Raw genomic sequence first — 14,720 nt, 5'->3', positions numbered from 1 at the left:
CAACTGAACAATTTCCTTTTTTTTTTTTTTTTTTTTTTTTTTTAGAGACTGGGTCTCTTGTACAGGCTGGAGTGCAGTGGTGTGATCACAGCTCACTGCTATCTCAAAACTCCTGGGCTCAAGTGAGCCTTCTGCCTCAGCCTCCTGAGTAGCTGGGACTACAGGGCACATGCCATCATGCCTGGCTTTTTTTTTTTTTTAATTTTTGTAGAGACAGGGTCTCTCATTATGTTGTTCAATACACTTCCATTATAAGTTTCTGGCTTGTGGTAGTTTCCATGAATATAAACTTTTTGGCAGGTTTAAACAGCTGGAGTAAAATGAGAGGTGAAAACAAAGTTGGTTAGTAAGAAGAGCTGGGATTGGAATGGGAGACAGAAGGAAACAAGAAGAGAGACCAGCCTCGGCTGGTCTCAAACTCCTGACCTCAAGCGATCCTCCTGCCTTGGCCTCTCAAAGTGCTGGTATTACAGGCATGAGCCACCGTATTCAGCCTTCTTCTAAAAAAAAAAAAAAAAAAAAAAAAAAGGGTGGTGGGGGGTGCTGGGAGCAGTGGGCAGATCATTTGAGGTCAGGAGTTCAAGACCAGCCTGGCCAACAGGGTGAAACCCCACCTCTACTAAAAATACAAAAATTAGCCAGGTGCTAGTGGCACACACCTGTAATCCCAGCTACTCGGGAGGCTGAGGCAGGAGAATCACTTGAGCCTGGGAGGTGGAGGTTGCCGTGAGCGGAGATCACACCATTGCACTCCAGCCTGGGCAACAAGCAAAACTCCGTCTCAAAAAAGAAAAAAAAAAAAAAAGAGAGAGGCGTGAAAAGGAAAATTTTTCCTATTTATTACCTATAACAATAATCATTAGACAGAAACTACAATTATGGTGAGACATATATAACAACATAATTGAATTTACACACACAAACACGCACACATCATTTTCTATCCATGTCAAGGTTAGTAATAAGAATTGAATTTCCTACTCCCAACACTATACTATAATATTATAATTAGTAATCGAAACTTCTGACATGTTGTTATTTGCAAAGTTCTGCTTACCTTACTCATGTTCTAACACAAAACAGTTAGAACCATAGCAATTTACCACACAGTGAAGATGCTTAGAAAACGCTTTCACTTTGTAATTTACTTCTGATAACCAGCTCAAATTACTTTTTTTTTTTTTTTTTTTTTTGAGACAGTCGCAGTCTGCCTCCCAGGCTGGAGTGCAGTGGCATGCTCAAGGCTCACTGCAGCCTTGACCTCCTAGGGCTCAAGTGATCCTCTTGCCTCATCTTCCCGAGTAGCTGAAACTACAGGCACAAGCCATCACACCCAACTTATTATATATATTTTTTTATTTTGTAGAGAAAGGATTTGCACTGCATTGCCCAGGCTGGTCTTAAACTCCTGGGCTGAAGTGATCCTCCCACCTTGGCCTCCCAAAGTGCTGGGATTACAGGTGTGAGCCACCATGCCTGGCCCAAATTACTTTTTAAATCAGCATATTATGATAATAGGAAACTACAAAATGTTCCACATCTTTTGAATTGTATCCCAATTATTCACCTCTAGTTCAGTCTAGAAAATCTGACTACTGCTTTTAAAAATATTTCAAATTTTGCATGATCACAAGCCAGAGTATGTGAAATATCTAAAATTTAGAGATGTCTAAAAGATTAACAGAAAATGAAAGTAACTCCATATGTTTAGTATCTCCATATCTTCTTACTTACTACACAAAATTGGAGAAGAGGGTGTTTGCAGTGTCAAAGTGGAGCCATCTTTCCTCGTGATATTAACTCGAAAAACCAATCTGGCACGAGTGCTTTTTTTCTTGGAACCAGCAATTCCTATTCTGGCTTCGACATCAGCATTCCTCAATTTCAATATCCCTACGCAGTCCACCCTAATACAGAAAAAAATATATAAAGGGACATTTTGTTGTATAAATAGTATAATGTTCTTAATCAACAAGTTTGTTTTTAAAATTTTGCTTATCTATTAATTCTGTGAATATGTAATAAAGTTACAAAGTTCCAAGTTCAAAAAGTACAAAAGGGTAAATTCTAAACATTCACCACTGTTCCTAATCCTGTCAATCTTTTGCTTATAATAATAAAAAGTAAAAAAAATAAAATCACTATTTTAAAATCTGAACATAAATAATGGCTTATAAGAGATCTTTTTTTTTGAGATGGAGTCTCACTGTCACCCAGGCTGGAGTGCAGTGGTGTGATCTCAGCTCACTGCAACCTCTGTCTCCTGGGGTTCAAAGGATTCTTCTGCCTCAGCCTCCTGAGTGATGGGATTACAGGTGGCCGCCACCATGCCCAGCTATTTTTTGTGTTTTTAGTAAAGATGGGATTACACCATGTTGGCCAGGCTGGTCTTGAACTCCTGTCCTCAAGTGATCCACCCACCTTGGCCTCCCAAAGTGCTGGGATTACAGGCATGAGCCACCTGGTACCTGGCCAGAGACCTTTTTTTAAAAAAAATAAAAATAAAAAAATACATTTAGTCTCTTTCTTTACAGAGCTAATTCAGAAAACAGATAAAATGGATTTTACTTTTAAAAAATTAGCTGCCTCCAGAAGGATGGAATATTAGCCACTAAAAAGTATGTTACCACATTGAATGATATGTGAAAAATGCTCATGATATGTTAAGTAAAAAGCAGATTACAAAACAATGGGTACAGTATTTTCTCAATTTTGTCCAAGAAAGACTGGGAAGATACACATTAAAATAGTGGTTATTTCCAGGAAGTTGGTTTTATTTTTTTATATATATATATATTTTTTTTTTCTTGAGACAGAGTCTTGCTCTGTAACCCAGGCCTGAGTGCAATGGCGCTACCTCAGCTCACTACAACCTCTGCCTCCTGGGTTCAGGTAATTCTCATGCCTCAGCCTCCTGAGTAGCTGGGATTACAGGCACGCACCATCACCCCAGCTCACTTTTGTATTTTTAGTACAGTCGGAGTCTTACTATGTTGCCTAGGTTGGTCTCGAACTCCTGGCTCAAGAGATCCGCCCACCTCAGCCTCCCAAAGTGTTGGGATTACAAGCATGAGCCACTGTGCCAGGCTGGAAGTTGGTTTTTAAAGGGCATGTTTTTAGCTTTTTTTACCCTGTGTTTTCAACTTTTTTTTTTTTTTGAGACAGAGTTTCGCTCTTGTTGCCCAGGCTAGAGCGCAATGTTGCAATCTCAGCTCACTGCAGCCTCTGCCTCCAGGGTTCCAGCGATTCTCCTGCCTCAGCCTCTCAAGTAGCTGGCACTACAGGCATGCACCACCACTCCTGGCTAATTTCTATATTTTTAGTAGAGATGGGGTTTCGCCATGTTGGCCAGACTGGTCTCAAAGTCCTGGCCTCAGATGATCTGCATGCCTCAGCTTTCCAAAGTATTGGGATTACAGGCATAAGCCACCACGCCTGGCCTGTTTTCAACTTTCTTATATTGAATAAATACTATTTTTACAATCAGTAAATTCTCTCCTTTCCTCCTCTACTATATGTATTTATTTATTTATTTTACTTTATTTATTTATTTTTTTTGAGACAAGTCTCGCCCTGTCGACCAGCCTGGAGTGCAGTGGCGCAATCTTGGCTCACTGCAAGCTCCGCCTCCCGGGTTCACGCCATTCTCCTGCCTCAGCCTCCAGAGTAGCTGGGACTACAGGCGCCCACCACCACACCTGGCTAATTTTTTGTATTTTTAGTAGAGATGGGGTTTCACCATGTTAGCCAGGATGGTCTCGATCTCCTGACCTCGTGATCTGCCTGCCTCGGCCTCCCAAAGTGCTGGGATTACAGGCGTGAGCCACTGCACCCGGCCTATATGTATTTATTTTTATAACTGTCTTTTTTTTTTTTGAGATGGAGTCTTGCTCTGTCGCCCAGGCTGGAGTGTAGTGGCATGATCTCAGCTCACTGCAACTTCCACCTCCTGGCTTCAAGCAATTCTCTGCTTCGGCCTCCCAAGTAGCTTGGATTACAGGCACCCGACACCACGCCCGGCTAATTTTTTGTATTTTTAGTAGAGACAGGGTTTCACCATCTTGGCCAGGTTGGTCTTGAACTCCTGACTTAGTGATCCACCTGCCTCGGCCTCCCAAAGTGCTGGGATTACAGGCGTAAGCCACCGAGTGCCCAGCCCCTTTTTTTGTAATTTTCAAAAGTTACAAGTTAAAAAATATTTATGAGGCCAGGCGCGGTGGCTCACGCCTGTAATCCTAGCACTTTGGGAGCCTGAGGTGGGCGGATCATTTGAGGTCAGGAGTTCAAGACCAGCTTGACCTACATAGTGAAACCCCGTCTCTATTAAAATACAAAAATTAGCCAGGTACGATGGTAGGCGCCTGTAATCCAAGCTACTCAGTAGGCTGAGGGAGGAGAATTGCTTGAACCCAGGAGATGGAGGTTGCAGTGAGCCGAGATCGCGCCACTACACTGCAGCTTGGGCAACAAAGCAAGACTCCCTCTCCAAAAAAAAAAAAAATTTACAAAATATTTCTCAAAATGTCTTTTCCAACTAACCTTTTACCAATCTATTTAAAATGGCTTTCAAAAGGAAAACTGAAAACCAAGTAAAGTCTTTAGCAACTACCCAATATACAAATAATTACAACATAGGTCTACCCCACGCCAATATATTTCCTGCTGTTACGGTTCAATTATAGGATTAAAGGTCCTTTACAAAAGGCTTAAGGCAAAATAATTTTTAAAATTTAAATGTACAAGATGAAAAACATATAATCTAAATCTAAAGATATATATTTTTTAAACAGAGGAAAATAACAACAGACGGTGAATTTAAACCAGCGATACGCGTTTCACATCAAGATGGAATAAGGCACTTCATAGTCTCTGCTGAACAGTTTTTTGGCTGGGTGCAGTGGCTCACGCCTGTATTCCAGCACTTTGGGAGGCCAAGGTGGGTGGATTACCTGAGGTCAGGAGTTGGAGACCAGCCTGGCCAAGATGGTGAAACCCCGACTCTACTAAAAATACAAAGTTAGCCGGGTGTGGTGGCGGATGCCTGTAATCCCAGCTACTTGGGAAGCTGAGGCAGGGAGAATCACTTGAACCCGGGAGGCAGAGGTTGCAGTAAGCAGAGATAGCACCACTGCACTCCAGCCTGGGCGACAGATGGAGACTGTGTCTCAAAAAAAAAAAAAAAAAGTTTTTAAAGCAAACATTAAGAAAGTGGAATTCAGGAAAGCAAATGAAATTGTAGTTTTTATTTTCAATATTACTATTATAATCCCAAAAAAGTAAGTCTTTGGCCAGCTTTCCACTTGGCTTTGATTTCCCTGCCTTTACCACGGGAATTCTCTTCTTTTTTTTTTTGAGATGGAGTCTCGCTTTGTTGCCCAGCTTGGAGGGCAGTGGCACAATCTTGGCTCACTGCAAACTCCACCTCCTGGGTTCAAGTGATTCTCTTGCCTCAGCCTCCCAAGTAGCTGGGATTACAGGCACGTGCCACCACGCCCAGCTAATTTTTGTACTTTCAGTAGAGACAGAGTTTCGCCATGTTGGCCAGGATGGTCTCTAACTCCTGACCTCAGGTGATCCACCAGCCTCAGACTCCAAAAGCACTGGGATTATAGGCATGAGCCACTGCACCTGGCCCAACCATGGGAATTCTTTAGCAAATGGTAAAAGAGTTCATTTTAACCCATTACCATTCTGAAGTAATGTCTTTTTTTATTCATAATATTTAAAACATTTTAATAAAATACTCAAAAAATCTTCTATACATTAGAAACTGAACAATTCTCCTGCCTAACACAAGAGTGTAATATATAATGAAAAATTCTTACTAAGTACTTACGCCAGTGTCATGTTGTTGCTAGGATCAAGGCCGACTTCTATAACAGTAGTGCCTTCAATGTCCACTTCTTTGCAAGGAGTTGTATTTCGTCCAGTTACCCTGCAGGCCTGATAAAATCCATGTGGTTTCACTCGTCCAGAGTCATTGCCCACAAACACCTGCAACACTACAGGTTCATTATGGCCTTCCAGCTGAAACCAGAAAACATGCAACAGAAACACTAATTAGCATTTCAAATAATCTAATTATAAAATCAAATATTTAAGACCAAATCCTATACTTGTAACTGAATTACATTTAAAAATATTTAAATCTTCAAGAAAAATAGAGATAAAACATTTTCATAAAAGAGTTGGCTAAATTCCTGAAGTCAGTCATAGTTTTAATTCTGTATTAACTATACTTAAATTATAAATTTAGATGTTAGATGATAAATTATCATTTACAATTTATTTGTACAAGCAGATGAGAATGAATGCACAGTACTTCAGGCAGCATTTGGGTTGCTCAGGACCTACCACCATAACTAATGGAAAAACTCACAAAACTGTTAGTGGCATCATCATCATCATCAAATGAGAGTACATATACCGAATTTTTATTCTACTAAAGCTACTTGAGTAGAAAAGTATGAGTGCAGCTGTATGAATAACAAGGAAATGAAGCTCATTTTCACGGACTAGATGCATATATATAACATCATTAAATCCTGGGACAAAACATTATGATCTGAGAGACTGCTAGTTCAAACGGGGATCTATGGATCATTACAGGTCTCTAGCAAGCCTTCATAAATTAAATTATAATTTGTATGCTGAAAAATAAATAAATATTTAAAACAGCATTTGGGAACAAATGTTTCCAGTCCTGATTCTTGATAAGGCTTATAGTTAAACATTGAAGCTCCTAATATAGAATGCAGAAAATCACAAAGTAAATTGTACAATGCATGCCAAACAAAGTGCTTAAAAAATTCACACATCTTTTCTATTCCAGTACAGCTATATCTCTATAAAATGGTATCATAATGAGGAAAATAAGCAAACTAGTCAAACTGCTGGTCAGCAGAATCTAGAACAGTGCCTGGCATATGGAGGAGTGCAGTATTTCTTGAATGAATGATTAAACAAACTTTTAAGGTCAATTCATTCCCTATCATAGTTAAGCAATTAATCTAACAATACTTCTAACTAGACAAAACATAACTTAAAGTCAGGGCAATTAGGTTAAACATAATGACCAAACTACCAAAATATCTGGCTAGACAAATATTTACACAAAGCATAACATAAATTTCTCACTTGCCTGTTACCTGTCCTGGGATTGAAGGATTGGGTGTGGGTTAAGGTAGTACGTAGTGAAGAAGGGTAGGCTTGATATTGTACACATGACTATTAACCAACCTTATAAATGGTGGCAGACACATTTCCTGATTGATCCAGAGTTTCAATCATAATTTCATTCAAGTATAAAATCAAAGGCGGTCCACCTCTACTCCTAACTTAAAATACTGTTCAACTAACATATTTATACAAACTGTATTTAATAAGAATCTACCGTGTGACTAGCCAAAATTCCCCCCATTAGTATTTTGCAAGGGGTAAGGACTCTTGTTAAGTCCTCTCCCCATTCTCCCATTTTTTTGAGGTTTGTCTTCAAAGACAAATATTCTTTATACCAAGATATCCTAGGTGCTAAAATTTAAGTCCCTTTTAACTTTTAGTCTCAACTTTAAAAAAAATTAAGACTCAATTGATACCTCATTTCTTTTTTTTTCTCATTTCCTTCTTTCCTCCTGTACTTGAGTGGAGGCAAATAATATCCCATTTCTTAAACAGAAGCCTTAAGTATTAATCAAGTCTTTTCTCAGTCCAATAGTTTTGATTACTATAACCATCTCAAAAACCTTATTTTCAAAGTTCTTAATAATTTCTACTATATTTCTTTGAATTCACTTTAATATTTCTTCCTCCAAAGCAGGAGGATCACTTGAGATCAGGAGATCGAGACCAGTCTCGCCAACATGGTAAAACCGCGACTCTACTAAAATACAAAAATTAGCTGGGCCTGGTGGCACACACCTGTAGTCCCAGCTACTCAGGTGGCTGGGGCATGATTACTTGCACCCCGGAGGCAGAGGCTGCAGTGAGCTGAGATCACACCACTGCACTCCAGCCTGGGTGACTGAGTAAGACTCTGTCTCAAAAAAAAAAAAAAAAAAAAAATTCTTTCTAAATATAAAGTTTGGGATGAATCTAATTCAAATATCAAATATGAGGGAAGAAAATTCATGATTTGAAAATATTTTACTTTTTAGGACATATTCTCATTCCCCTTTACATTTTAACTAAAAATTAAAATGATAAATAAAGTAAATACCTTTACTGTAGGAAAGCCTTGCTGTGTTCTATCTTTTACTGAGCCGCGGCTGCCCTCAGTCAGGTACCGAGCTCGGTGCTGTGTCTCAGGTTGTACAACTATCTTCAGCTCCTTTCCCTCACTTTTAACAGGATATTGTCCACACAACATAGGGCTCTTCTTTACTCCAGTTCCTTTTTGGTTTTCCAATGTTCTGAGAAATCAAAGCACAACATGGAGAAAGTATCAAAAAGAGTTTTTTGATTAAAAAATAAAAGCCATTAAGACAAAGGAAGAAACAGAACTGGCAATAATAGTAAAAACAACTATTTAGCTTGCTGGCAAAATAAAATATTGCCTAAAGGAAGATACACGAGTGAAGTATCTTTAAAAAGATTTTGTAAAAGTTTACTATATGATGCAAAAATAAAAGAAAGTACATTTGACATAAAAGAAAATGAATGTGTATGAGTGGTGGGAGGAAGGAAGATTAAGTGCAATAAACTGAGACTAACAGGAAAGAATAGTTAATGTCACTATAACCTTTAACATTGTACTTCAGTCAAACTAAGATTTAAAAATTCCATGTATGCATTCCATATATAAATTCCAAAATTTGTATAAAGCTGTAAGATTAACTACTGTTATTTTTTAACCGTAAAGTAAAAGAAAAAAAGTGAGGGTAGCAAAAACAAAAAACAAATCCCCAAAAACCCTACATACCCCCATACAAAATGGCCTACAAACCAAATGAAGGTATGTGTAGCTTATTCTTTTGAGTATCCTTCTCAGTAAACCAAACTGAAGAAATTATATAAAAAATTAGCGATTCAATTTTTATTGGGAAATTAGCTTTACTCTAAACAATCTTTTCTAGGAGTGCGATTTTTCAGATTATTTTTATTTGTGATCAGTTAAGTAATTAAAGCCCTCAATAAAAATTTTTACAATCTGGGCTTCACAGCACCAGCATTCTACCTTTTTTTTTTTTTGAGAGGCAGTTTTACTCTGTCATCCAGGCTGGAGTGCAGTGGCACAATCTCAGCTCACTGTAACCTCTGTCTCCTGGGTCCAAGTGATTCTCCTGCCTCAGCCTCCCAAGTAGCTGGGATTACAGGCATGTGCCACCACGCCCAGCTAATTTTTATATTTTTGTTAGAGATGGGGTTTTACCATGTTGTCCAGGCTGGTCTCGAACTCCTGACCTCAGGTGATCCCCCTGCCTCGGTCTCCCAAAGTGCTGGGATTACAAGCGTGAGCCACTGCACCTGGCCCTTATTTTTTTTAGTTATGCTTTTTAACATTTATTTATAATGCATTTGCTAGGTGGAATGTATGTTCAAAGAAAAACAGTATCCCAAATGGTGGTTACTATGAATTCAGACAAACATACTTAATCTGTAAAATAGTTGAAGCACTGCAAATACATAATAAAAATAAGTAAAAACAATATTGTTAGTTATCTTTCCTTCTGAGCAATGGTGTGGTGGCTCACACCTGTAATTCCAGCACTTTCGGAGGCCAAGGGGGGTGGATCACCTGAGGTCAGGAGTTTGAGACCACCCTGGCCAACATCGTGAAACCCCGTCTCTACTAAAACTACAAAAAATTAGCCGGGAGTGGTGGCAGGCACCTGTAATCCCATCTACTCGGGAGGCTGAGGCAGGAGAATAACTTGAACCCAGGAGGTGCAGGTTGCAGTGAGCCCAGATCGTGCCATTGCACTCCAGCCTGGTCAACAAGAGCAAAACTCCATCTCAAAAAAAAAAAGAAAAAATTCACATACGTTTTTAAATAAAGTCAGGGTCATAGCTTTCTCTGTGACCCTCCTAGTCCTAAGTTTTGACTCACATCGAAGATCCAGGAGCCAGATGACTGTGAAGAAAAATCTCCTCTAAAAGCAACCAGATCCCAGTAGGAATATTATGACTTCAAACACAGAGGAGCTAAGCAGGCTTAAACCTGGCTCTAATGTTTACCCCTCCAGCTGTAACCAAGTTGTTGCCTCAATCATCAAGAACAAAGTGAGGAAAGGCACTATCTTCAATGTAAATGGGGAGTAGGTTGAACCCTTGGCTAGGAAAGAGGCAAAAGAATGGAGCAAAGAAGGAATGAAACTAGCACAGGAATTCAGTAAGACTGATAGATAAGAGGAAAAGTTCTCAAGGTGCAATACTGTGCTTAATCATCTTTATATTCCCTGAACCTTGCACAGTTCCTGAAACATAACAGGTGCTGAAGAAATGTTTGTTGATGAAGGCAAATAAGAAGAAAGGGACAAAGAAAGGAAAGCAGAGGGATAAAGGAGCTTCTGTAATATTAAGATGAGAAACACCTAAGATGAGAAAGGTCCTAACTGGACAAGGAATGCCATTCGTGTAAATTTGACATAAGTAAATCAAAGATTACTTGTGCAAGTCATTTAAAAGGCCCTGGAAGAATAAATTCTATGAACATAAGTATCAAGTTGAAGCTAGAACAATGGGCAGTAAACCCTGTTTTTCTTTTCATCATTCTGGGTACAGATTCAAACATTTGGTCTAACTAGTGCGCAGTTCCTCACACATGAAAGTCTATGATATTCTGTTTTATACTAATCTTAAAGTAAAAATATTCATTTATCGAAACTATGTAGAAATATCCCCCAAATATACATACAAAGAGATGAAAGAAAATACTGCAAAATGATAACAGCAGATTTACTGAGTGACTAGATTATGAGGTTTTCTTGTATTTTTCAAATATTTGTAATTCATATCTATCAATTTTATAATAGAAAAGGGAAAATTTTAGTTTGAAATACAAGGAAAATTCGTAAAGCATATCGATTAACTTGGCAAGACATGTTTTTATACTCACTTATGCTAGTCAAGCTAATATTTATAAGGGCAAATAAATGAAAATGAGTTTTACTAGTCTAGCAAAACAAATGATCTCACTTGGGATGAAGACTATTGAGTGAGTATACACATTATGGCTTAAAGAATATCATATGTAATTAAGCAATTTCTAAAATGGTACTTTAGAAGTCCTTAAAACTATCTTTATTTTCTAAAATGTAAAAATGGAATACATACATATTGAGATGTATAGACATGTAAAACCATGAAAACATCCACTAATGCTTAGAAACGTAGTCAAGTTACTAATTTTTAAGGCATGATGGCTTAAGAAAAAATAAAGTAGCAGTCAGTTACATGGGATTTTACTTCTAAATGACAACCAAAAAGGAAAATCCACCATCATGGCATATTCTATTCAGAAGTCTTAAAATGACATTCTAATTTATTTGTGCCACATAATCCTTCTGGTGGCCTATGTCAAAAAAATAATTTTCACTACAAAAAGCCTAAAGTAGATTTCACATCCAGATGACATCCTATCTTAACTTACAGAAATATCTGTACATGTACAGAGACATGGGGCAATTGATTCTCAGGACATTTAGTTGAGAAATTTAAGAATGATATGGCTAGGAATATTCAAATACTAAGCTTTTTTTTTTAATGGTTTTATTCTCTAATTAGACTCTAACATTTTAGTCATATAAAAATGCTATTTTCATCTACAAGCTATCAGATTTCTATGTGGTATCTTGAAGATCAATAAACTGCTGTATACATTTTAAAGTACATTTTCTAAATACTTAGTATGATATAAATTGCAATTTTATGGCACATTAGATCTAAGGCTATATCCTTATCTCAAAACATTTTAAGATTTTTTTCACTGTTGAAGAATACAGGCTTTTAGCTTGACATGCTCTGAAAAATTATTTTTAAGGCCTATTTTTCTATATATTTAGGTATGGTTTCATCCTTTCCTCAATATAGTTGTTATAAATTCCAATTTTAAACTTCTTCCATCATTTCCATATACTACTTTCAAATATTTTTTTCATTACCTAAGAAGCTGGACATTTCTTCTGCTTGATGGAATTTCTGCTCCATGAATTATTTCATGAAAGAGTCTGTCTTGACCAATGTCATTATACTTTCCCTGGGTAACCTCAAATCATTTCTAAGATACAGCTATCATACAAAAGTAGCAGAAAAGATGAAGGTCAAGATATTTAATTAGCAACTGCAAATCACTGTGTTTACTAGCCATAAGTAAAAATTCTATTTGCTCTAAATTTGAACCTTCAACATTCATTTTGATATAAAAATGAAAATTTGTCTCTGGAACTTTATATTAAAGACTTTCTCCACTAAAGCACAAATAAACACACATATGTAATTAAATGATATTCATGAGACTTTCAGATCTGTGTTACTATCACAGTTACCTAAGTATTTACCTGCCGTATTCATTACATTTCAGAGCCTTAGTTTATAAGTAATAGTTCTACAAATATTATGTTCTGAAATTATTGATTTTATTAAATGGCAACATTTTAGGAAAGAGTATATCTTATTTTCTTTTAGGTAATTTACTAATTTGGACTTTCTAAAACTGAAAAGCATTTAAATATTCATTTTCATTTAACTACATCACCCCAAAGGAGGTAAAGAAGCAGTGTAGAGTAATTATTGCTTAAAGGGTAGATATTACTTTTTAAAATGCAGTGAGGGAGTGCTTAAGGGCAAGTTTAATATATATTAAGAATATTCTCTATAATATTCAACTGAATTTTTAACCAAAAAAAGATCAGTGATGTCATCAAGTAGTAAACCAATCTAAAGCTTCTTGATCACTTTTTGTGTAAAACTGAAATTGTAGGAGATGCTGGGTCCTAGCGAGTTAAATTTTAACAAATTATTTTGAATGTACTATACAAAAATCTAATTTAAAAGTCTAGCAATTAAATATTACAATAAAATTACTAAAGGAATTAAAAGTCATACTAGTCTGCATTATAGCAGTGAATATTCTGTAACATAGCTATTGAACTATATTAGTGGGTAGTGTGACTGGCAGAGATGAAAGAAAACTCAAACATGTACCATGATCCTGTTTCATCACCCTCTAACTAAGTAACCCAGAATCACAGAAAAAAAATGAGTGATTTAAAAAAAATATTGACTCTGTACAATCAATGTATTAGTATCAAAGGAAAAAAGCTTATGATACATGAATCTAAATGATGAGAATCAAACTCTCAGTTTTTTCTTGTTTTCATTAATTAAAGAGAAAAAAATTAAGTCTAAAATCCTCTAAAAAATGTAAACCACATGAGGACACAATGTGAAAGAGAACACAGCTCTTAGAGACTGTTTGAGTTGTTTTGGATGGAGTCATTACATTGCTAGTTCTTTTTTTTTTTTTTGAGATGGAGTTTCGCTCTTGTCGCCCAGGCTGGAGTACAGTGGCGTGATCTCGGCTCACTGCAACCTCTGCCTCCTGGGTTCAAGCGATTCTCCTGCCTCAGTTCTCCCGAGTAGCTGGGATTACAGGCACGCGCCCCAATGCCCGGCTAACTTTTTTTGTATTTTTAGTAGAGATGGGGTTTCACCATGTTGGTCAGGCTAGTCTCGAACTCCTGACTTCAGGTGATCCGCCCGCCTCAGCCTCCCAAAGTGCTGGGATTACAGGCGTGAGCCACCGCACCTGGCTGAGTAAAAATATTTTTAAGTCCTTTTAAAATATAAATTCATTTGAAATTTAAGTTATTTCAAAACAGATTATTTTCATTTTCTACTACCTAACTATACTGATAGTAAGATATCTATTGCTAGAATCTATGATTATTTTATTTTCTAGCTAGTAAAAGTTGGTAATTTTAAGTTAAAATTTTAATGTATTTCAATGACAAAATTAGCACTGTTGCTTTATATGCAAACTTGAGCTGAGCAATTAGGAAAAATTGGGAATGTTTTTTTGTTTGTTTGTTTTGCATAATGATGATAGAATTTTAAAAAATGTGAATACCAACCCATTTCCCGCTTTTGAGTTGCCTTTGTTGTCCGTGGTAAGCTGAGAAAGCACATAGTGAGGTGCTTTGGCACTGTCGGCATCAAATATATCCATATTAGATTCTTCACAATCTCGTCGTTTGACCCCCGGCCTCTGCTTTGGATTTCGTTTTCGTGATTTACGAGGTACCTCAGTGTTATCATTGTAGGAACTGGTGCTCATGTTACTGAAGTTGGAGGGGGAATCCTCCATCCACATACTGCAGCTCTGCTCAGATTCCAATCCACACCCCTCATCCTGGCAGGACATCCGACTGTTATCCAGCAAGTCCTCAGGTGGTGGTGAGATGTACAAGACTGTGTGCCTCTTCGGTGTTGATGGATGCTGCTGAACTGTGTTACTGGTTAACTGCTTTTCACTTACCCCTCTGTTACTTACCCCCACGGCTGAGGAGCAGCTCTCCACTTGCATAGCCTTGCTGTCGGTGACTGAGGTAGAATAAATGGTAGGGCTGGAAGAGGTGGTAAAGGAGCTGCAAGCACCGCCCATGGAGGAAGAGGAGGGAGCTGAAGAAGCATCTGCAGTGTACAATTCAAGAGTAAATACACTATACATGTTTTCACCTATGCTGGCTAGCAGTCCCATTGAAAATGTGATTTGTGAACTGATT

At 37.6% G+C, this 14,720-nt stretch overlaps 1 protein-coding gene across 6 annotated transcripts in view; it reads right to left on the bottom strand.

The window, feature by feature from the left end:
• The window catches only part of NFAT5 (nuclear factor of activated T cells 5), a 141,375-nt gene that overhangs the window by 41,275 nt on the left and 85,380 nt on the right, over window positions 1-14,720 (bottom strand). For all 6 annotated transcript variants that reach the window (XM_054533172.2, XM_063717094.1, XM_054533171.2 and 3 more), the window contains 4 exons: window positions 14,070-14,628; window positions 8,216-8,408; window positions 5,837-6,027; window positions 1,735-1,907 (listed from right to left, as the gene is read on the bottom strand). In XM_054533172.2, coding sequence (XP_054389147.1) covers window positions 1,735-1,907; window positions 5,837-6,027; window positions 8,216-8,408; window positions 14,070-14,628 — 1,116 coding nt within the window. The remainder of the gene's footprint in view (window positions 1-1,734; window positions 1,908-5,836; window positions 6,028-8,215; window positions 8,409-14,069; window positions 14,629-14,720) is intronic.

The sequence above is a fragment of the Pongo abelii genome, chromosome 18 (assembly GCF_028885655.2).
Source record: "Pongo abelii isolate AG06213 chromosome 18, NHGRI_mPonAbe1-v2.0_pri, whole genome shotgun sequence".
In the NCBI taxonomy this organism is placed as follows: Eukaryota; Metazoa; Chordata; class Mammalia; order Primates; family Hominidae; genus Pongo; species Pongo abelii.
This window is presented reverse-complemented; position numbering and strand designations above follow the sequence as displayed.